This window comes from Meles meles, chromosome 17, assembly GCF_922984935.1.
Source record: "Meles meles chromosome 17, mMelMel3.1 paternal haplotype, whole genome shotgun sequence".
NCBI classification, from domain to species: Eukaryota; Metazoa; Chordata; class Mammalia; order Carnivora; family Mustelidae; genus Meles; species Meles meles.
The window spans coordinates 26,550,867-26,574,178 of NC_060082.1; the positions used below are offsets into that span (position 1 = coordinate 26,550,867).

The 23,312-nt window shown below is 56.3% G+C and overlaps 1 protein-coding gene across 3 annotated transcripts in view; it reads left to right on the plus strand.

The window, feature by feature from the left end:
- PIK3C2B (phosphatidylinositol-4-phosphate 3-kinase catalytic subunit type 2 beta) overlaps window positions 1-23,312 on the plus strand; it is a 66,433-nt gene that overhangs the window by 24,386 nt on the left and 18,735 nt on the right. For all 3 annotated transcript variants that reach the window (XM_045982094.1, XM_045982095.1, XM_045982096.1), the window contains exons 3-19: window positions 3,163-3,263; window positions 3,868-4,022; window positions 4,362-4,482; window positions 7,276-7,387; window positions 7,559-7,638; window positions 7,985-8,048; window positions 9,528-9,674; window positions 10,513-10,546; window positions 11,688-11,883; window positions 12,902-13,024; window positions 16,425-16,592; window positions 17,124-17,235; window positions 18,475-18,617; window positions 19,932-20,120; window positions 21,325-21,418; window positions 21,549-21,643; window positions 22,101-22,281. In XM_045982094.1, coding sequence (XP_045838050.1) covers window positions 3,163-3,263; window positions 3,868-4,022; window positions 4,362-4,482; window positions 7,276-7,387; window positions 7,559-7,638; window positions 7,985-8,048; window positions 9,528-9,674; window positions 10,513-10,546; window positions 11,688-11,883; window positions 12,902-13,024; window positions 16,425-16,592; window positions 17,124-17,235; window positions 18,475-18,617; window positions 19,932-20,120; window positions 21,325-21,418; window positions 21,549-21,643; window positions 22,101-22,281 — 2,115 coding nt within the window. The remainder of the gene's footprint in view (window positions 1-3,162; window positions 3,264-3,867; window positions 4,023-4,361; window positions 4,483-7,275; window positions 7,388-7,558; window positions 7,639-7,984; window positions 8,049-9,527; window positions 9,675-10,512; window positions 10,547-11,687; window positions 11,884-12,901; window positions 13,025-16,424; window positions 16,593-17,123; window positions 17,236-18,474; window positions 18,618-19,931; window positions 20,121-21,324; window positions 21,419-21,548; window positions 21,644-22,100; window positions 22,282-23,312) is intronic.

Genomic DNA, 23,312 nt, shown 5'->3' on the forward strand with positions numbered 1-23,312 from the left:
AGCCGGGCTGAGGGGATTCGTGGTGGCTTGTGGCCGAGTGGCCTTGTGGACTGGAGCAGGTTGCTTCTGCTGCTTTCTGACCCGCTTTGCCCAAAGCGCTGTGTGATGAGGAGGCTCAGTCGTGGCATTAACCAGTGTTTAGTGCTCACTGGTCACCAGACCCTGGTCCAGACCCGTCAGCAACCCTCCTGACAGTCCAAGGTACACAGCTCTGGTCTTTCTTGTTCCGGAGCTTGCTGGTTCCAGCTTTCTGTCTCCCTCTGTCTCCCTCTGTTTCCTGTCTTTCTGTCTCTCCATCTCTCCCCAACTCTGTCTCTGCCTTTCTCTCTCTGTTCTCTGTCCCTCTGCTTTTTTTTTTTTTCTTCAAGATTTTATTTATTTATTAGACACATAGAGAGAGATCACAAGTAGGCAGAGAGGCAGGCAGAGAGAGAGGAGGAAGCAGGCTCCTGTGGAGCAGAGAGCCCCATGTGGGGCTCAATCCCAGGACCCTGAGATCATGACCTGAGCCGAAGGCAGAGGCTCAACTCACTGAGCCACCCAGGCACCCCTCTGTCCCTCTGCTTTTATTTCTGTCTCTCCTGTGTCTCTGCCTGTCTCTCTCTCCTCTCTCTCTTACTCAGGGAACTGTAGAGAACAAGACTTACCGTCTTGGCCGATCTGACATGTACAGTTCGGTGACATTAGCGACATTCACGTTGCACTGCCGTCCCCACAGGCCACATGCTTTCACAGTGAAAATATTTAGAAAACATATTTGTACACAGTACAAAATAGCAAAGTATCCACCCAGAAGGATGGGGGAGGTCCCAGGATAGCTTTGATCTTTTTTTTCTGGTTTAAAAGAGTGTCCGCAGCATCTCCATGTGGCGGGGGGTGGGGGACCTGAGGACCCTTGGAGTTTCACCCTTGGGTCTGAAAGCCCCGACCCCAGAGGGAATCAAGAGATACCCTCATGGCCGGTTCCTTCCGTAGGAACAGCATTCCACTTCATTCCATCCCTGTTTCCTCCTTAATCCATTGTCTAAGGGACACGGGGACTTTCCCGCCCTGTGTCCCAGCAATTGGGATCCTTCACAACTCTGGGAAAGCCACGTGGTCCTTCCTTCCTGTGCTTCTGCTAAGAGAGTCCCCCAGAGCAGAGTCAGCTTCTGGGAGAAGTCACGACTCTGGAGCTCAGGGCTTTTTAAAGGCCCTGCTCGGAGAGGTGGGGCTGCTCCCGCTATTTATAGGGACAGGGAGATTCCTGTTCCCAGCTCCGAGTTCCTCACCCGGAGCCGGGCCTGCTCGGAGTCAGGCCACCCGGGTAGGTGGTCACGTCTGTTGCTCCCTATCTCTCTCGCCTCCTTCCACCACCTCACCCTTTCCCCAACCCCTGTGTGTCACCAGGGTTCTGAGAGGGAGCGTGGTCCAGAGTGTCCTGGGCAGAGCAAAAAGCTCCTGCCTGTTCTTAGGGGGGCAATGCGGCCTTGGTCGTCCCCCGCTCAGCTCGGGGCAGGGGCTCATCCCACCAGGCGGGGGGACCTCTCGGGCCCTCGGCCCATCCCGCCACCCCGCCTCCACCGGGCTTCCAGCCGGAGGGACCCTCCTTATCCCAGGCCTGCAGAGCCAGCTCTGGAAACGGTTGGCTCCGAATGCCAGCCTGATACCCCCGCTGCCAGCCTCCGCCCGGCAGACTCCCCCAGCCAGCATCGGGCGATGGCACCAGGGCCTGCCAGCAGGGCAAACGTAAGTGGCTTTTGTTTTCTTATGGAGCCAGGGAGTGGTACTGAAGGGCATGAAAATGGCCTTCAGTAGCTACTCTGTTCTCTATCCCCCTTGCCTTCCCCTCCTCTCTGTCTCTCTGTCTCTGTCTCTGTCAGTCTCTCCCCCTCACTTCTGTGGGTTAATTGCTGACAGTGGTACTATTGTGAGAGGGACACAGGCTGGAACTTGGCAGAGCAAGGGCCTCACATGCCAACCGCCCCCGCTGCCGCCCTCCCCTCTGCACCCCTCCACACTCACCCTGGGAGCAAGGCTAATGAGAGGGGTCACTCCGAGGAAACAATTTGGATATTCAAATGAGGAGCTCAGTTGCTGCCATCTGCCCCGAGGGGCGGGGAGGACATGAGAACACGAGAATAGCCGCGGGAGGGCGAGAGGTGAGACATTGCTCTGTGCACAGGCCTGAGCTCCCCGGAAGCAGCTGCTGGCAGAGGCCGCCTCGCCCGGATGCAGGCTGGGGCTCATCTGAGCGGTGGCTTCATTCCCATGGGGCAGCCTGTCGGGCAGAGACCTGCCAGGCCCCAGCTCCCCCCACCACTTCCTCCTCCCTGGGGCCCGACTGCAGGCCTTGCTGGAGGGCTTCTTCCTGGTGACTGAAAGCAGCTCTGTGCGGGGAGGGAGGTCGCCGTTTCATCTGAGAGAATCCCCCACCACGCACAGGTTCTTGGCGAGGAAGTGGGGCCCAGGCAGTCTCCCCGACATTCCAGCCAATCAGAACTGAAAGGCTCTTGGGAGCCAGGAGGAGCTAAGCCTTCTTCAGGTTCTCTCCTGACCAGAAAGTCGCTCTGATACTTTCTTCCTCAAATAGCATTGACCGAGAACACGCACGTGTGTCTGAGTCACTGCCTCCGTCTGGGGCTCTCGGGTCTCTCTCTGCTTTGGGTCCCTGCGGCCTGCTGTGGATGCTGAGGCCTTCGCCCCGGGGCCAGCCTCCCTGGGCACTGTTTGGGCAGCCCACTGGCCCTGGCCTTCACACTGGGATGGGGATGCCTGCAGAGCTCTCCGCCACGCCCCTGGGAACACCCCCAGGGAGCCAGCCCTGGGGACCAGCAATGCTGTGTGCTACCTAACCTGGGTTGAGCTTATGAGTTGCTGTCCCCCGCCCCGTCCTGCCCCACCCCATCCTGGAAGATGAGGTTTGGCCACGTTCTCATCCATCCCACCCAGACTTCGAACCTCAGCCAAGGCTTCAAGTTCTCTCTTTCCACTTGGCTCCCAGTCTCCTAGGACTGCAGATAAAGATATTCCTGGATTTCCCACATTTTTCCTGCACCCCTGAATATTCAATGCGTAAAAAGCCTTTACACCCAGACTTTCAGGGTTTAGATCTGGGAGCGACCTGTGGGAACGGGGTGCCATGAGGGAAAACAAGCTGAGTCGGTGGCTTTTCTCTTAAAGGCGGACTCGCGGCGCCATGCTGTCGCCAATGGCCATGAATTGTTCGAGGTCTCAGAGGAAAGAGATGAGGAAGTTGCTGCATTTTGCCACATGCTGGATGTGTAAGAGTTAAAGAATGGGGTGTCAGGGAGGGCTCTGGGGGCTGGGGAGGAGGGCCAACCCACTCAGAACTTTCTCTAGGAAGGAGGAAGAGCCATACTGAATCCATCTCCATTCATGGCTGTGGGGTGCTTCCTACAACAGGTGTTCGTGGGCTTTTTGAAATCTTAGAAGTTTCACATTTTGGGCAAAGTTCACGAACCCTCGATCCAACAGACAAATGATCCCGGTGGCTTCAGGCTCGGTTGCCCCCAGGAGCAAATGCGCCTTGGATGGAGCAAAGTGAACATTACCCAGAGCTAAAAGAGAAAGGAAATGGAGTCAGGAGAATTTCCCGTTGGATTTAGCCCAGAAAGCTTTGTCCCGGTGGAGCTGACCTTACCATGGGCTTGGGAACCCTTTTGTAACTGTAGCAAATGTGTCAAGTACATGGTTTCCCAGAGCGGCTTCCCCACTGCTCCCATCCTGGACTGCAGACCTGGAGGGCCGGGCTGCGCAGGGAGAGGAGGGCCCTTGGCCTCAGGGAGGGAGGGTCCAGCAGGCGTCTTCTCGACTGCTCTCTTCCGAAGGCACAGCGAGGGTCCTTCTCCCTCTCTTCCTGCACAGCCTTCGCTCTGGCTCCGACATCCAAGACTACTCCCTCACCGGATATGTCTGGAGCGCTGTCACCCCAAGCCCAGAGCACCTCGGGGATGAAGTCAACCTGAAGGTGACCGTGTTGTGTGACAGCCTACAGGAGCCGCTCACTTTTACCTGCAACTGTAAGTGGGGAGAGCGAAGGAGCATCCCATGAGGCGGGGCAGGGATGCCCGTGGTCTGGGCTCTAGGATCCTTTGACCTCCAGTCCCACCCAGCCTGTGGCCCTGATGAGGGGAATGGGGACACTCCTCTAGGGGACTGGCTCTGGGGCCAGCTTTGGGGGCCCACGGTCATTTTCCCCAAGCCGAAACTGTGTGTCTGCCTACTTTATCTGGATAGCCGTGGCGCTGGAGAATGCTTAGCCAGGAATAGGGCAGTCAGCGCGGGGACACCGAGCTCCACCTGCCCCGGCTCCCCCAGCCCCCCCACATCACTGCTCCCCTGCCCCACCACCCTTGCAGGTTCTTCCACTGTAGACTTGCTCATCCACCAGACTCTGTGCTACACCCACGATGAACTGAGGGATGTGGACGTGGGGAACTTTGTGCTGAAGCCCTGTGGGCTGGAGGAGTTCCTGCAGAAGTGAGTGAACAGTGGGGAGAGCGGGTAGGAAGCGGCCCCTGCCTCCTGGGTGGTAGGGTTGTCAGGGGGCTTCCTTGGGGTGGTGCTGTGCTCGCGGCCTGGGGCCGGCAGCCCCTCCCTGATCCCACGGCTGCTTTCTGGGCACACGCACAGCCACGTCGCACTTTCCCCAGGCACTCTGTCTTCCAGCAGGGCTGGCCGGCTTCTGAGCCAAGTCTGCTGTGGAAAGAGCTTGGAGCTGGGACCAGGCAAAGACGAAGTCATATCTGCTTGCAGACGTCTGCATGTGGAGAGATGCGGATGTGGGGCCCAGGGGGAGGGGACTGTCAGAGCTCTGCTTCTCTTAGACTGTGTCTTTACGGCCAGGGGCGAATGGGGGACTGGGCACAAATGCCCTTGGGGAACTTAGGGGAGGAATTACAATTGCTACCTCTTCCCTGTTTCCTTGCTAGTAAGCCTTTCCCCCCCCGAGCAGCATGTGCAGCTGGTTGTCCCCCAAAGGCTTGCCTGCGGCTTCTGTCCGTCCATGCCCTGGGCAGCAGGGCCGCCTCCTGGAAAGTCTGATGTACACCAGCTATAGCTGTGCCCTTTCCACTGCCCTGGGGCTCTGGGTGCTGGGGCGAGAGGAGGAGGGGGTATACCCCTTACGGGATGGGGCTGTGGGCAGGCTCTAGGATCAGCCAGAAGACAGCAGATAAGGAAAAAAGAGATGTGCTTTCCTCCCCAGGCCTCTGAGTGCCTACTGCCCACTTCCCCCGGCCACTGAGAGAAAGCAGGCCCTGGCAGTGGGGAGAGGAGGAGCCTGGATCTCAGTTCAAGGGTGCTTTGCCAACCGCCTGATTGGTTCTTGACTGGTTTCTTCCACCCTGGGGAAAGGAAGGGTAGGGCCCTGCAGGGCGCAGCCCCAGGAGCCCTGTTAGGTGTGTTCAGTGTGTATTCACCTTCCCTAGAAGAATAAGAAGGGGTCCTAGACTCAGGGTCACCTGGCAGAGAGGACCCCAGGCACTGTTGTGAGGGGCATAATGGATCATACGGATATGGCCGGTTTGGGCCATGGCTTGCCACTTACTAGATGTAAAACCCTGATCCTCAGTTTCTTCCCTCAGATGTAGTTAGGATTGAACGTGAGAATGACCCAGTGAGCAGGGAAGGGCCAGCCCAAAGGGAAGAGAGCATGGGGATCCACGTCAGCTGGATACTCCCACAGGGCCAAAGATGGTGGACAAGCTGTCAGGTTCTGACTTCCTGCCAAGACCTAGCTGGAGTGCTCATGGTCAGGTGCAGTCGGTCAGTGGTCCGGGGGTCATGCCCCTCCCACTCTGAGCTGAAGGCGCACAGACAAAGACCTTCCACAGAGAAGGTCAATTAAGACCCCAGGGGACCCCAGTGGCCACGACTCTTGGTCCCAAAGTCCCCCTCTTCCTCCGAGGCTCTTCTCTTCCCTCCCACCCAGCAGGAAAGCCTGGACCCCTGAGCACAGCTGCCTTGGGTGGGCGTGGACAGACCCTCCGGGGATTCCAGAAAGCTGCTGGCTCCCAAGGAACTCCTGTGGTTTCCTACCCTGGCCCAGGAGGGCCCAAGGCTGAGGGGGCGTGGTGGGTCCAGGATGCAGGCTGCTCTCAGATAAGAACCTTGAGACGGCCCCAGTGGGGGGCTGGGTTTCCTGCTGCCTCCGCCACCACCCACCATACTCTTCCTTCCTCCTGGGACGCTCCCACCAGACCCCCTTCCCCAGCCTCTCCACCCCAAGGGTTTAGCTCTGGCTCAGCCTTGGCAGGTTGGGGCCTAGATCTGAGGCTTGGCCCCTCGGGATGTGGAGAAGCCCTTCAATTCAATCCCAGCTGGACCCAGACCAGTCTGAGGCCACCACCTCTTGGGCTTCTGCACAGGCTCCTCCCCTTTGCTCCTCTCCTCTCCCTTCCATTTCTGGCCTCGATTCCCAGTTCTGCTGAGGAAGGAAGTCCCTTTCCGGCTTCTGTTACCCAGCTGCTGGGACCCGGCCCAGGCCCGCAGTGCTGGTCTGCAGGGCAGACTCCCTCTGCCCTTTCTCCTGAGTTTCCTTTCTAACTTGCATGTGATTTGGGAGGGAGGAAAAGGCTGGGTCACGGAGGGACCCCCGAGGCCTCCACTGAGACTCAGGTCGATATGGTCTCACGTGTTGTTCCTTGAGCAGTGAATGGCCTGCAGGTGGGTGTTGGTCAGGAAGTCTGTGGAGGTGTGTGTCATTATTCACAGTCATGGAGGAAGGGGAGAGGCAGAATTGTTTGGGCTTGGGAGTAACACACCTAGAATCTTGGTGGGTCTTTTTGGTTGGCCTCAGTGCCAAGTCGCTGATGGTAAGAGGGTGGGAGATGGAGGACTGCGGGGTGGGGAGAGTGTCAAGTGTCGCTCAGAGAGCTCCATGCCCCAGTCAGAGCACAGGTGACTTCCAAGGTGTCCTGTCTACCAAAGCCAAGAGAATGGGATTTAATCACCGCCCCCCACCCCCGAGAAGTCTCTGTACCCCCTCTCCAGAAGGCCTACCCCTGGAGCGATCGGGGATGATGATACAGGTCATAAATGCCTAGGAAGGTCAGCGTTAGTACAGACCAAGGTTATGTGTATTGGGTGGCTTTTCTTTAGACAGACCTCTTTTTCTTTCCCTGAGCTCTACAATGACATTTTCCAGGAGCCCAGGTAGTACCCCCTCACTGCCCGCTTCCTCCTGTTTCTCTCTCCCTGAGGTTAAAGTATACATCTCCCTTCCCACTAAGTTCCCACGGTGCTAATGGTCTTGCCCCCCTGTTCCACCAGCAAGCATGCCCTGGGCAGCCACGAGTACATTCAGTATTGCCGCAAGTTCGACATCGACATTCGGCTACAGTTGATGGAACAGAAAGCCGTACGCAGTGACCTGGCCCGGACGGTTCGTGTCGGGCAGGGGGTGAGGGAGGGGGTGGGTAGTGGATGGCTACGCGGGGATGGCGAGATGGAATGGGTCTAAGGTGGTACGGAACACATTCTGTGGGAGTAGGGTAGGAGCTCTGGGTTGGGATAAAGGTACCACTCCTCTCTGAGTAGGATGATTCTTATACAGGTGAATGATGACCAGAGCCCCTCCACCTTGAACTACCTCGTCCATCTGCAAGAGAGGCCAGTAAAACAGACCATCAGCAGGTGAGTGTGCGTGCTTTCTTGGATGTGGGTCAAACAGGAGCTGTGAAGGGACCCCAGCGGATACCTTGATTGCCTTTCTGCCAGGCCAGGGGTTCGTAAGTTGTCTGGGGTGAAACCCAAGAGTATTCTAGAAGATCCCCACTCTAGGGCATGCTACATCTCTTCCCTCTAGCACTTTGCCATCATTCTCCAGGTGAGGGGTGGTGAACCTGTAGAAAGAGTGGGAGCCCCTTTAAACTAGAGCCTGAATCCTGAGCTATAGGGAAGGAGGGACATAACGGGTATCCCAGTACCCTGGGTCTGTCCTGACCTCTCCTACGACTTTTCCCTGTCCCCAACTCCCCAGGCAGGCCCTGGATCTTCTGTTTGACACGTACCACAATGAAGTGGATGCTTTCCTGCTGGCTGATGTGAGTATTCATCATGGGGCTGGCCCAGCTGCCCAGAGCTCCTCCCCGGGTTTCCCAAAGTCATTCTTGGATCAGCCAGTCCTAAAGGGATCTGGAGAAGAATCTGACAATCTGTCTGCAGAGCACTTGTCCATTCCCCTAGCCCTTGGGCTACCCCTTGGGCAAACCAAGACCACTGGCTGTTGGGCAGTTGACAAGAGGGCTTCTGCTCCCCTGTGGAAGTAGGTTAGGAACTATACCCTGATCCCTGTCTCTGGAGCAGGACATCTCCAAAGCTAAGGGACATAGAGGTGTCCCCCCAGGTTGTGTACTTGAATGTGCCCCAGAGTGTGCATCCTATGAGCGATTCCCAGGAAACTCTGGTTTGAGATGCTCTGATGTCCTGGAGTCACAGGTAGGAAGCGGTCAGGAGGTAGAACGTCCCAGAGGTAGGCAAGTGCTGGGACTCTCCTCACTTGGGTTCTCATGGAGTTTGAAGCCTCAAAATCATGAGAATAAACATTTGCCCCAAATGTCATGAAGCTAAAAAAAAGGACAGTGATCTTCAAAACTAATCCCTATCTCGCGGAGCTAGTTACCGTGCTCATGGAGTCTTCCGTTTGGGGGAGCTGAGCATTATGTCTCGCTCAGTCCTCTACCCACCCCCAGAATGGTACCCCACGCCTGCTGTCCAGCAGCCTCTGCTCCACGCCCATTCACTGGGATGAGGGGGAAGGTGTCCGAGCGCCTTTTGGGTACTAACCTGGCTCTGCCTTCGTTGCTGCTGTGGGTAGAGAAGCATAAGGATTGTCTTGGTTTTCAGGGAGCCTGGGTTCCTGCTGGAAAGATGGAAAAGTAACACAAGGCTATTAGTAGACAGAACAGGGTGGGTATGAGTTCATCAGAGGCTCCTGGAGAGTGATAGGAAGACTAGCCAGGGTGGGGTGGGGGGTTCTGAGAAGGAGGCTGGATTTTTGCTGGTCGGTGATTTGAACTTCCATCGGGGATCAGGACAGGACACGTGAAGTGATTCCAGGGGAGCAAACTGCAGGAGCCGGAGCACAGAGGAGAACGTAGGGGTGTGGCCTGCCTGTGGTCCTGAGAGGAGATCCTCCGGGAAGGTCTGGGTGACAGTCCTGAGTTGTAAGGTGGCATAAGGCAACGGACCTGAATACGGTCTCTGGCTTCCTTGCTATTCCCTGTGGACTGGTTTTATTAAAACTGCATGTCTTGGGGGATGTGTGTGTTTGTGCAGTAGCTGCCAGAGGGAGTCTGGGAATCAGGAGGTTCAGGGAAAAGACCTGGGAGCCTGGGCCTGGCTCATCTAATTCCAGAGGAGCGGTGGTTCCCTAATGCCGGATATTTGAAGATCAAGCATGGGAGTCCACTCTGCCTCCTGAGGGTCATGAACCCCAGCTCCTCCCAGCCCCTTCCCTCAACAGTGTGGGTGCTGGAGGCTGAGAGGCTCACCTGCCAGCCTCGCTATGCTGCCTCCCACAGGGGGACTTCCCACTGAAGGCCGACAGGGTGGTCCAGTCCGTCAAAGCCATCTGCAATGCCCTGGCCGCTGTGGAGACCCCTGAGATAACCAGCGCCCTCAACCAGCTGCCTCCCTGCCCCTCCCGCATGCAGCCGAAAATTCAGAAGGTAATGAATTCAGAGCGCTCGTGTGGGGTACAAGGAGAACAGCAGTCGCAAGTAACTGGGTGACGAGGTGTCCGTTTGCTCGAAAGGTCCTCTCTCCACTGCATCTTGCAGGTGTGGAGTTGTGTTTTGGTTTTTTTTTTTTTAAGTTTTTATTTATTTGACAGACAGAGATCACAAGTAGGCAGAGAGACAGGCAGAGAGAGAGGGAAGCAGGCTCCCTGCAGAGCAGAGAGCCCGATGCAGGGCTCGATCCCAGGACCCTGAGATCATGACCTGAGCCGAAGGCAGAGGCTTAACCCTCTGAGCCACCCAGGTGCCCCCAGGTTTGGAATTTAACTGCTAGAGTTCTTGCGTCCCCTCTTCCTGAGGATGGGGGCAGGCTAAGGTCTGCCCTGGGCCTGATTGCCAGGAGCCCAGGCAGGGGCTGGCAAAGGCTTTATTCATCATCACGGAGGTACTGCCTGGTGCTTTGCATACACAGCAGGGTGCAAAACCAAACCCTCCCCTGAGCCAGGGGCTCTGTGACTCCACAGTTCGGGGGGAGGCGGCCATGTACAGCACACACAGGGCCAGCAAGATAGCCACCATGACCTGGGCTGGAGTGGCCCGAGGGTGGGAGGGTCTCATTTGGGTGGACACGGCTTTAACCTTGGTCTAGCTCACTCTGTCCATCACATATGGCTCTGGTGCAAACCATGACGCTGTCTTCCCTGGGGAGTCTCTCCTCCTCACATTTCATCTGGTCCAGATGAGCACAGCTGCGGAAAGCCCTTCTTCCAGCTGTGTTGGAAACGGCCATGGCCCTGAAGCTCCCCTTCCTCTCCTTTCCCCCCAATAGGATCCCACTGTTTTGGCTGTGAGGGAAAACCGAGGTAAGGGAACGACTCTCTTGTCTTTATTCAGCAGGGGCAACGGAAAATAGGTCTCTGCCCAGATTCCTTTTTCTCCCTGGCCCCTTGATTTATGGGTCCAGGTCTGCCGTGTGTGTGTGTGTGTGTGTGTGTGTGTGTGTGTGTGTGTCCAGCTGGAGAGCACATTTCTGTGTGTGTGTGTGTGTGTGTGTGTGTGTGTGTGTGTCCAGCTGGAGAGCACATTTCTTTCCATAAAATGTTTTCTCATTATTTTTGCTAGTTATTCCTGTGGTGTCCCCGGGAGATGGTGATGAGGTGGTGTACGTGGGAGGCTGGGGGTAGTGAGGCAAAATTAGCCCTGGGTTCCAGATGAGGAAACTTACTAGGGTAGGGGTGTCATTATTCTCCATGAGGCTCATGACGCCTGTGTTTCCAACTCAGAATGGGCCTGGGGAGAAGGTGATAAAGGATTTTCCGTAAGGAGTGAATCTTTCAAGCAGAACTTTGCTTTCTGGGGTTCTTGGTCAGTGATTCCCAATCTTTTGGATTCCATGAATTAATAATCTGCCCCACAACGTGTTATTTTATTTTATTTTACTTTAGAGATTATTTACTTACTTGAGAGAGAGAGAGAGCACAAACAGGGGGAGCAGCTGGCAGAGGGACAAGGAGAAGCAGACTCCTGGCTGAGCAGGTAGCCTGCCATGGGTCTCGATCCCACGACCCTGGTATCATGACCTGCGCCGAAGGCAGATACTTAGCTGACTGAGCCACCCAGGCGCCCTGAACAAAGCATTATTTTAGGGACCAACATAGAAATCGTCTGCTTTTCTTTTGCCAAGCAATGGCTTTTAAAGTTACTGACAATGATCATTCCCACTATTTCCCAAAAGAAAGGACATTTAACACAAAATAAGTAGCCCTATGTAAAGATAAGAAGAATGTTTATAATTGAGTATCATTTTGTGAGAAGCTCATGACGGGATCCTGCTCTTTTTCCCTCATTTCATCACGGCTGGGTGAGCCTCATCATGGCTGCCGGAAACCGACTGGCATTTGGGGACTCCTGCCCTGGGGTACACCATCCCCACCACTGCCATGGCAACAGGATGGGGCTCGTTGAGGCCTTGTAACCTTTCCTTCTGACCCCTTCCTTTCACAGAGAAGGTTGTGGAAGCTCTGACGGCCGCCATCTTGGACCTGGTGGAGCTGTACTGCAGCACATTCGATGCGGACTTCCAGACGGCCGTGCACGGGAGCCGCAAGCACGATCTGGTCCAGGAGGCCTGCCATTTCACCGGGCCCCTGGCCTTCACTGTCTATGCCACCCACCGCATCCCCATCACCTGGGCTACCAGGTGAGCCCAGGGCTGAATGTCCTCTAGGCAGAGGGAGCGGAGTTTGACTTTCCAATGGCTTCTCCCTGTCTGCACGCAACCCCGCCGTCCAGAGTTGATGGTCTGTGGCATTGTGGTGCCCCTTGATCTGAGGAACTAAGTGCCTTACGGGGACTGTGGACCAGGACATCCCAAGGAGAGTCAGGAGGTCTGCCTGCATCTGATCCTGCCAGGCCTCCTCAGTGCTGGTTGCATCGGCATCCCTGCCCCCCACGCATCCCAGGCCAGCTGATGGAGACACTGCAACAGATGGCAGCTTCCCAGACCCAGTGCATGCCCCAAGGCCAATGACTGCACTCCCCTGCAGAGGCACAATGGGAGGGGGCGGGGAGGTAGGAGATGACCCTTTGTTGGGAGTTCCCTAGGCCTGCAGGGGTGGGTGGAGGGGGACCTTCGTTTGGTAATCCCCAACTCCTCTGCCTAGTCCCTGGCATCCAGGGCCTGGGGGAAAAGGCATTTGGCTCCACCTCCCCTTTCCGGACCCCCCCACTTCGCCCTTCCCCCTCACTCTTTGTTCCTCACTTAATGTATTCCTCTGGGCGATTGGCGGAGAACAAAGGAGGCAGCCTGGGAAACCAGGGCCTTCTCTGACCTCTTCTGTCAGGCACCTGTCAGGAGCCGCAGGGACCCCCATGTGTTGGCATTCACATGGGCATATGTCGATTTCATCTCTCCCCACCCCTTGCCGCTTGCGCATGCGCACACAGACACCCACCTACTGTAAGGAGGTGGCTGTAGGCTGGTCCCCAATAAAGAAGGGAGGAAAACCCTGGGCCCCGCGTGGGGCCTGAAAGTGGGTAGGGGGATCCAGATCCAGCTGCTTTTCCTGAAACTTTCACAGATCCCCCTTGGGCTCCCGTGCTCTAGCCCCCAGGGAACCAGGGAGGTCTGTCTTTGCAGGAGAAACGGAGCTGGGTCTAGGCTGGGTGACTATGATGGGGTTCGGGAGCTGAGCGCCCTTCCCCTCTTTCTGTTGCAGCTATGAAGATTTCTACCTCTCCTGCTCCCTCAGCCATGGCGGGAAGGAACTCTGCAGCCCCCTGTACACCCGAAGGGCTCACTTTTCCAAGTACCTTTTCCACCTCATCATCTGGGACCAGCAGTAAGCCCTCCCCCCACGCCCCAGTGCTACCCTTGCAGACCCCGCAGAGGTGCCCACACCTGCAATAAACCAGGCTCCACCACAAACCTACCCACGCAAGCCCTCCGCCCCTTGAGTCTCCCTTCCCTAACCCTTAGATGGGGACAAGTTCTGTTTCTAATGCACAGAGGCTCTGTCTGTAAACGGTAAAGGATCATATAAAAGTTAGTGGTTAGCTTTCATAATAGTTCATCATTTTGATCTTGTCGCCTTTAAACAGTTTAACTACTCTGGGGATTCTCATCCTCTCCCTTCTTCCCAAAGTATCCATCGAGTAAGGAGAGGGGACTGCACTTTCTTCCTTCTAGATGGGAAAGGGCAGGTTGTCTAGAGGAAAGAAAAGTGGGCTGGAAGCCACAGGAATAAGCCTCTATTTCCAGCTCTGTCTTTAGTCCTATGTTTTCTTTGGCCTCTCTGTGCCCCAAACTGTAAAGTGGGCCCATTTGTTTAATTCAGAGGCCGTTGTGGCATTGCAGTGAGATAGAATATAAACATACTAAGTATGAAACATACGGCATTTATGGACCAGAGTTTGCTGTTGGGAAGATAGACGTCAGCCAGGCAGAGAAGGAGGGAAATGGAGGCAAGCACACGTAGAGGGGAGGGGGAGGCTCTGTGGGTGGGTGCCCGCCCTGTGCCCTCTCTGTGCTGGGCCCTGCCCTCCCTGCAACCTGCCAGAAAGCCCCTTGTTTGCTGCCCCCAGCGTCACTGCCCCAGACCAGCTGTGTCTGAGTCCTTATTTGCAGAGCAGAACTGGAACTTCAGCGTTTGGAGTGCAGATTAGAGGCCGAGCGGGGTCCTTGAGGAGGCCAAGTTTGCCAAACTAGGCCGAGGCAGAGTCTGCACAAAGATTGCGAGAGGTGGGGTATTTAACAGATGGACAGCTGGGGAGACAGGGCCTTTCTCCTGTCCTGTGTAAGTTACAGAGCAGTAAAGCTGTACAGATAGCTTTCATCAGACAACTGCTGGAGCAGGAGAGACTCCTTGGAGGCACGGGATGGCCGCCTCCAATGGCTTTGGAGTTTCACGTTCACCTTCTGCTCCTGTGGTCTCGCTAACTGTCACTACCAAGGGGGTCGTGCTGTCCAGTGCTCCAGCCCTGGACAGACCCCACAACGTTGGCCCCGAGCCCCTCTTCCCATAGACTCTCCGTGGCACTGAGGCAGCCTGGCCTGCCCTTCCTCAGCCTTTCTGCTCTGTGGGTCTCTTTCTACTCCCTGTCTTAGGTGCAGCCCCAAATCCCAAAGGGCTGGTCTCTTCCTAGAGCCCCGTGGAGATTTCCTCTCCGTGGTCCCCCATCCCTGTGCCCCACAGAGACTCTTGGCACCTTCATGGTCAGGATCAAGGCACCTGGGAGAAGACACAGTGTAGGGTTCAAAGCACAGGCTTGGGCGGGCTTAGGGTTTCTAACTGTAGGTGGAACCTTGGGGAGTAATAGGGCCTGACATGTAGGGCTGTTTCAGGACTTCAGGGTCATTGCAAGTCAAGTGTGGGGCTCAGTACCCAGCACGTGATAAATGCTTTCTTCTCCATCCTTGTTGCCATCTTTTTAGCTGGGGGAGCCTTCTCCGTTCCGGTTTCCCTGTTCCAAGTGACTGGCGCGGTGACGGGTACAGGGAGATATTTGTGCATGCAAATCCTATTTGCGTAGCCCAGTTCCAGGTCAGAAGCCTCAGCGTCACCTAGCAAAAAGCACACAGTGGGTACACACATCACACAAGTGAAGCTGTGTTCCACTCTCCATGGAGGAGGACCCTGGTGCAGAGGTGTGCGTAGTTCTGAGGTTTCGAACAGCAACACCAGGACTGGAACCGGCACATCCCAGGAGCCCTTCCTGGAGGAGGTGACCCTTGTGATGTGATGTTGAGGAATGCCTGCAGAGGGAAGGAGAGCAGTTTCCCAGGCATGGAGGAGGTTCAGTCTGTAGTCAATGTGCTGGTCATCCTGACAGACCCAGGATGATGGTCGGTGGTAGAGGTTTTGGAATGCTGGAAGGACTCGAGAACTGAGGAGAAGGGGATTCTGGCTGGTTCTAGGGGTTGTGGCTTCCTGTTCTCTTCACCTCCAGTTTCCCAGCAGGAAGCCTCTTCTCGGCTGACAGAGAGGGGTCAGCACCAGCTCCCTTTCCACTCTGCTGTGGGGTCAGCTGACTGTCCTGCTGCCGCGGTGCCGGGATCAGCTAATTCTCAAAATAGGCCCAGCAGCTAGGCTCTGCCATCCCCTAGCCAAGCCCCAGCCTGGCTGGCATGTCTGCTGGCTGGTGGAGGGGCCCTAATTATAGCCATGGGCCCCCAGGGTACAGGCAGCTGGGACAGCAGGGCTCTGCCAGTCTCTGGCGGGTGGGAGGGATTTCCTCACTTAGGTGGAGATGTTCCTGCAGGAGTGAGGGGCACCGGTGGAGGGAGGCTGCTTGGTCAGAACTCCTGCGAACCTTGGGGGTGGCCTCCCTGCCTCTGTGTCCTCTGGCGTAGAAACTGCCCTGGGCTGGCCAGGAGGGTGTGACAGTGTGGACTTTGGCCCAGGGACAGCTTCCCCAAAAGGTAATGTGGGTCCTCCCTTGGGCTTTCCAGTGCTCCCCTCCTCCCTTCTCCTCACTCCACCCCAGCTCCTTATCCTGAACTTGGAGGGAGTGGCTGGGAGTGATCCTGGCAGAGGAGGCCGGGGAGAACACATCTGGACTTGGGTAGTGGCAAGGCTTACGTGTCTCAATTCTGCAAGTTTGCTTGCTCTCCCTCCCAGGAACTTTGGGAAGCCCCTTCTCTTTGTCCCTTTGGCTTTGAAAATGTTTCGGGGTCAGAACAAACCGTGTTGTGCCCTGGGGGGTTGGGCAAAGTAGGGGACAGGAGAGGACAGGCAGGTGGGAGGACTATTGGGGGAGGGTGGCCCGAGAGCAAGGAACACTGTGCTGCTTCTCCCTCCTCGCCTGCTTCTTGGCTGCTTCTTTCTCCCGGTGTTTTTAGCCTGGGGATGAGGGAAGGGATAAGGATTGTCAAGAGGAGCAGCTTCTTAGGGACCCTCTGCAGAAATCCTGAAACGGGGTGTGTGGCTTAACTATGGGACCTGAGGTCACCTGAACTCTGAGATGGCTCTGGCTGCCCAGGTTCTGTCTGGTCACCACGGGGTGGCCTCCAAATCAGGATGTTAGGCGCGCTCTGCGGAAAGGCTGCACAAACAGCACAGTGTACTTCTGGAAGTGTCCAGCGGAGGTTGTGACCTGTCCTGGTTCCAGGCTTCCCTGGGGAGCACATCTGATATCCCGAGAGGCAGGTCAAGTTCTCAGGCTCCGCTCAGCTTCCCGGGCCACCTGTCCCTTGCCTCCGCAAGGGCGGCACCGCCTGATTTGGTTTCCTGTCCTCCCCAGGATCTGCTTCCCGATACAGGTGAACCGGCTGCCTCGGGAGACCCTGCTGTGCGCCACGCTCTACGCTCTGCCCATCCCCCTGCCTGGGAGCTCCTCGGAGGCCAATAAGCAGCGGCGTTTGCCAGAAGCCCTTGGCTGGGTCACTACCCCACTGTTCAACTTCAGGCAGTATGTGGCTCCCACGCCAGCAGCTTCTTGGCCTCGGAAGGGAAGGAGGGGGACAGAGGGGCCTGGGTGCTGCACTGGCCAGTGCCCCTTGGGAGGGTTAACCGTGTGGGGCTCATCACCCCGCTCATCACTAGTGCGGAGGGCCCTAGCCGGGGGACCAAGGCACAGAAGTAGAGACCAGAACAACTGATGTGACCAAGAGCTTCTGGGCAGAAGGAGGGCGGTGGGGTGTGTGAAACAGAGTGCTCGGGTAACGTGTCCTCTGGCCCCATCACTGGAAGGGCTTTAGAGGTCATCTAGTCCACCTCTCTGCCTCGTGGGGCATCCCCACCGCCAGGTCATCCAGAGGCTTCCTGGAGGGGGTGTGCTTTTATAGGACCTAGAAGAAGGAAGAGCCTGTGGTCTAAGAGAAGAATGACAGAGGTGGATGGTGGCTTCAAAGGCCAATTTTTGGATGGGGGAGCAGGAGGAAAACCATCTCCTTAGCCATTGTGTTGGTTGGCTCATTCCTCTCCCCTCCATTCTCCTTAGAGTCCTGACCTGTGGTCGGAAGCTTCTGGGTTTATGGCCAGCAACACAGGAAAGCCCCAGCGCCCGTTGGAGCGCACCTAATTTCCACCAGCCAGATAGCGTCATCCTGCAGGTGAGACCTCGGGCCTAGGACTCTCCCTCCTGCCCACTGTACAGGGCTGCCCAAGAGGCAGCTCTGAGTTTTCTGCCTGGAGGTTTGGGCTAGGAGGTAAGACAAAGCGCTGGCATGTTGGGCACAGTGCACGGATGTGATAGAAGCAACCAGAATGACTTTGGTTAGACCTGGAGTGGGAGGGTGAGTCTGTGGAATGTGCGCCATCTCCTGGAGGTTACCTTCCATCTCAAGGAGGCCGAAGGCAGGGCCTGAGCACCTGCACCCTTGTCTGGGGGCCCAGCAACTTGGAGTCCTTTGTATTGGGTCCGCACATGACTGAGTTAGATAAAGGCTGAGCTGTCCCCTTTTGGGGCCTGAGGGGAAGCCCCCCCCCCCACCCCCGCCACCGTGTAGCCACTCAGTGCTCTCCCGGAGTGGACTCCCTGCCTGGGGAGAGGAGGAGGAGTTGGTCAATCCCAAGGTCTAGTTACTGGTTTCTGGCTCCCCTTTCCTATAGATCATGGCATGCTCTGGTATGGAATCTGGGATATGAAAGTAGCTAGAGCATGAAATAGAATAACACAGAATGAAGGCTCCAGAGGCAGGCGTTTTTGTCTCCCTTAATTAACCAGACTCAAAGCCCAGGACCTAGAACATTGCTTGGCAACTTCCCACTGAACATTTGTTGATTGTGGGAACGTAGGACCCACTCCACTCCAATACCCAGTTTAGGAGGATGAACGTGGGGTGGCATAGAGCTAGGGGAGCCGGGGGCACAGGGTTGAGAATTGGTAGGGCTCTCCCCTGGCATGTGGTCCTGCTTCCCATCAGGCAGCAGTGCTTTCCAGGGCCGCCCTGAAGGCTCCCTGGCCTCAGCTTGGAGGCTCTCAGGGGTTCAGCCTGCTGACACTTCTGTTCAAAGTTCTGGCCTGGGGCCGCGCGCCCTTCCCCACTTGGCTGCATCTCTGCCCAGCCTCTTTCTCACTTTCCTGTTCCTCTCTCCCTCTGTTTCCTTCTCATTTTGTGCTGGAAGTGACAACTGGAAGAGGCTTTCCCCAAAGTCCCAAGTCCGCACCAAGTCCAGCGGAGTTATTTTACAAGCAACCTGCAGGGGAGGGAGGGAAGGAGGGAAGGAGGGAGGGAGGAAAGGAGGGAGAACACCTGAGACTGAGGCCCTGGAGAGCCGGGAAGGTGGCGGCTCACCTTCTCACTCACCTGTCTGTCTTCTCTCCCCTTGTCTGGGACACCATCCTCCAGATTGACTTCCCCACCTCAGCCTTTGACATCAAGTTCACCAGCCCCCCTGGAGACAAGTTCAGTCCCCGCTATGTGTTTGGCAGCCTCCGGGAAGAAGACCAACGTGTGCTTAAGAACATCATGCGGAAGGAGTCCTTGTACTGGTGAGGCCCGGGGCCTCCCCCACGTGTGGCTCTGGCCCTGTTCTGTCTGACCTCTCCCCTGCCAGCTCCAGGTCCTGTCCGCCTGCAGTGGAGAGAGGGCTCCGCGTTGGGGGTGGGGTGGGGGGGTGGGCAGCCTCCAGGCTGCTTTTCCTGAGCTGACACTAGGCAAAGTGGAGAGGTCGGGGCTAGGAGACTGGATCTCGGAATGCCCGTCTGCACAATGGGGACCTGGTCCAGATTCAGCTTGCCAGAGGCCCAGAGCTTTGCCCCATCCATCCCCCAAGATATGTTGTCTCCTCCTTGCTATCCATGGGGGCAGCTGACTCCTATCCTCACCTCCCTGCCCCCACCTCCTGCCCCTTCCACACCCACAGCCTTTGCGTTTCTCTGGCCCCGTCACTTTCCAAAAAGGATCAGGTGTCAGGGCAGGCTGGCAGCTCTCAAGGGGAAGCGAGTCCAAGCTGATGTCATCCTTGGGGCGGCTTCTCTCACCAGGATTGGAGGGGGAGGGGTGAGGAGCGGGGAGCAGGGAGCTCGAGGAGCAGGTGGGATGGGGGCTCCTGCCCCGCCTGCTCTCCCTGTATACCTCTCTGGCTCCTTCACTGCGTGGCCCTATGCTGCAAGCGCGTGTGCATGCCTGTGTGTATGGGGGGCGGGAGCAGGGGAGATGGGGCTCATCTCTCCCTCATATCCCACCCAAGGAGTCAAAGTAGCTGAGTGACGACAGATTCCCCCCGCCCCCACTCCTCTGCGGACCCCTTGCTTCATTAGCCCCTCGGCTCCCTTCTCCCATTAGACACCTGATCTCTGGCAAGGCTTAATTAGTTGTGGCTTCTATAGACCCTCCAGCTGGCCCCGGGAAGCCCCAGAGGCTTCTCAACCCTCCAGACCCGGACATGGGGGGAGCACTGCCCTCTGGTGGCTCCTCTTGGGAGTGGCGCTCTAAGGGCATCCGCAGGAGGGGTGGCCGATTGCGGGGTGCCCATGACCTGTGCATTCGGCCTCAGTCGGAGAGGTCCTGAGATGTCAGGACTAAAGATGAGACTTAGGCTCTGGTGCCCCAAAACCTTGCTTCACACGCTGCAGTCACCTGGGGATCTTTTGAAAATACCGATGCCTGGTTTCCACAGACGTTCTGACTCCGCAGGTGTTGGCGCGGCCCAGGCACACGGACTTTATAAACCTCCCCAGGTGATTGCGATGTGCAGCAAAGCCTGGGAACCACTAAGCTGGAGAACGTGTGGCATTCTCGTGGAGAGTCAGTACCCTTCCCCGTGGCTGACCGTGCTGTCTCTGGCCTCCCCGCATCCGCAGGCTCACGGACGCTGACAAGAAGCGCCTGTGGGAGAAGCGATACTATTGCCATTTGGAGGTGAGCTCCCTGCCCCTGGTGCTCGCCAGCGCCCCCAGCTGGGAGTGGGCTTGCCTGCCCGACATCTATGCTCTCCTGAAGCAGTGGACCCACATGAACCACCAGGATGCCCTGGGGCTCCTGCATGCCACGTGAGTTATTAACACCCACCTTTCCTTGACCGTGAGTCCTTCCCGGAGCCAGGGCTTGGCACTGCCCACCGCTAGCCTGAGCCAATCCTGGGGAAGTGGTAAAGTGGGCTAGGAAATTCACGGTGTCTTCACGTCTTTTTTTGCTTTTTCTTTGTCTCCTTTCCCTGTGGTGTGACGTTGGGAACATTTTCTAAGCGTACTACAGAACCAAAAATTTTACAGGGAGCATCCATGGACCCATTTACCTAGATCCCAACCATTTTCACTATTTGCTGGATTTGCTTTCTTGTGTGTATATCCCTTCATCCAACCATCAGTCCATCTTACTGTTTTTTAGTACATTTCAGTGTAAGTTGCAGACATCACAGCTCCCTCTAAATACTTCGGTGTATGTATGTCATTAACTAGAACTCGACGTTTGTTGGTTTGTTCTTGAGAGGCAAAATTCCAAAATCAGAAAGGCCTAAGCCTTACCTGGATGTCGGCTGAGTCTTGACACGTGCACAGCCCTGGGTGACCCAAACTTTACCACTTTGTCTGACTTTCACAGTCCTCTCTTCCCTCTTTCCTTCGGAAGTGTTCTCCGGGAACATGCTCCTCCTGGTTTCAGACCCTCAGGCTGCCTTTTCCAGATGGTACCCAGTATTCCTGGCTTCTTTTTTTGCTGCTCTTGGTTATTAAACTGTACCCGATCCATGTGTCTTGCCTTTAGGACTTTTTGAGACCCTGTTTTTGCTCATCTCTGTTCAGTAACCTCTGCCATGGGGTACTGGCTTATGTAAAACTCCATGGTTTTCTGTTCTTCATCTGGCTGGCTTTGCACCAAAGGATGGTACCATCGTGCTTTAATCCACATAAGGGTTCTTCGGTGATGGGAATTTCTAGCACAGTGGGAGTTGAGGAAAAGATTTTCAGGAACAGGGTTGAAGACGCCATCCAGTTTTCTTTAAATCCTACAAGGAATGGAAGTGGTCACCGTCCTGTTCCTCTGTGGCCCCATGCCTGCTCTGACCAGGGGACAGGGCCATTCTCAAGGCTTGCTCTCCAGACAAGGCGCTCAGGATTCTTCTAGTGGCTTGGGCAGATTCTGAGGGACGTTGCCTTTTCTCCAGTGTGTCTGAGGCCCAGCCGTGCGGGTGCCGGCTTGCTCCTGGGCCACAGAGCCTGCAGCCGGGCCATCAGGGGCTGGGGCTCTGTTTTACAGTTTCCCGGACCAGGAGGTACGACGGATGGCCGTCCAGTGGATTGGCTCGCTGTCGGACGCTGAGCTCCTCGACTACTTGCCTCAGCTCGTGCAGGTGAGCGGACCTCCCCTGGCCCCAAGCCCGTGTGCGTCCTCCTTGGGGAACCCAGGGGCCCCGGCGGGATAGTGGCAGGTGTAGATGGCGGGCAGGCCATAAAGCCTCCTGATCCCTTTCCCCTAAACAGGCCCTGAAGTACGAGTGTTACCTGGACAGCCCCTTGGTGCGCTTCCTCCTGAAACGAGCCGTCTCAGACTTGAGGGTGACGCACTACTTCTTCTGGTGAGCCGCATGTGGAGAGGTGGGAGGCAGATGTGCGTCCTGGGCGCAGGAGTGTTTTACTCTTCGGTGTGCGAGGGTGGGGAGCTCAGTCGTCGGGGTGCCGGGACGTCGCTGCCTCGCCGTGTGGCTGTGGGCTAGCACTGGTTCTCCCCAGGGGGCTGGGTCCTCAGGGGACCGTGTGGATCATTGCTGGCCCTCCTCTCCATCCATCCGTGGCAGAAATAGGAGCCGCAGAGGGGCTTTGAGCTCTAATTAGGCAGAGTGGGCACAGACGGGTGGTCCGGTTGAACAGCTCTGTGTGAGTTACGCGTACAGAGTCTTATCTTTCCCTCTCAGGCTCGGGGTGGGTTTCCCAGGGAGGTAGAGCGGTGTCTGACTCCTCCCCGCCATTGCGCACATCCTTGCGGGTGATCCCAAGTGTCCGGACCCCCTCCACCCCTCACCCTTTGCCTTGCAGGCTCCTGAAGGACGGCCTCAAAGATTCTCAGTTCAGCATCCGCTACCAGTACCTGCTGGCAGCCTTGCTGTGCTGCTGTGGCAAGGGGCTGAGAGAGGAGTTTAACCGCCAGTGCTGGCTCGTCAGTACCCTGGCCAAGCTGGCCCAGCAGGTCCGAGAAGCTGCGCCTTCGGCACGCCAGGTGAGGAGGGCAAGGCCGTCTCTACCCATTTTGGGCCCAGGCTTTTTTTTTTTTTTTTTTTTTTTTTTTTCCAAGATTTTATTTATTCATTTGACATTCATAGCAAGAGCAGGAACACAAGCAGGGGGAGAGGGAGAAGCAGGCCTCCCGCCAAGCAGGGAGCCCGATGCGGGCCTCCATCCCAGGACCCCGGGATCATGACTCAAGCTGAAGGTAGGGGTCCTGGGATAGAGCTGAAGCCTTAAAGACTGAGCCACCCAGACGCCCAGTCCTGGGCTTTTGTAACCAGCCGTTAAAACCTCCCATGTTGGGGCGCCTGGGTGGCTCAGTGGATTAAGCCGCTGCCTTCGGCTCAGGTCATGATCTCAGGGTCCTGGGATCGAGCCCCGCATCGGGCTCTCTGCTCCGCGGGGAGCCTGCTTCCTCCTCTCTCTCTGTCTGCCTCTCTGCCTACTTGTAATCTCTCTCTCTGTCAAATAAATAAATAAAAAAAAAATCTTTAAAAAAAAAAAAAAAAAAAAAAACCTCCCATGTTCTCGGGCCACCTGGGTGGCTCAGTGGGTTAAAGCCTCTGCCTTCAGCTCAGGTCGTGATCCCAGGGTCCTGGGATCGAGCCCCGCATCGGGCTCTCTTCTCAGTGGGAGCCTGCTTCCTACTCTCTCTCTCTGCCTGCCTCTCTGCCTACTTATGATCTCTGTCTGTCAAATAAATAAATAAAAATCTTAAAAAAAAAACAAAAAACCTCCCATGTTCTCACTGGCAGGATGGCACTTGGCCATATCTGATTTAAGGACAAGAAGGAGGGGACTCTGTCTCTAACTTACAGGCCACAGGGTGACAGTCTGCAAGCTGGATACAGCCCATGGATGTGTTTTGGTTGGCCTGCACAGTGTTACAGTTTTTATTTAACTGTTCGCTTTAAAGGCTAAGAGTATTTGTATGAGTTGTTTCATTGCAGAATAGCACCCAGCCAGAGAGGGCAAGCGTGGGCTGAAATTCAGTCCTACTGGGAGCCGTAGCTCGGGCTGCTG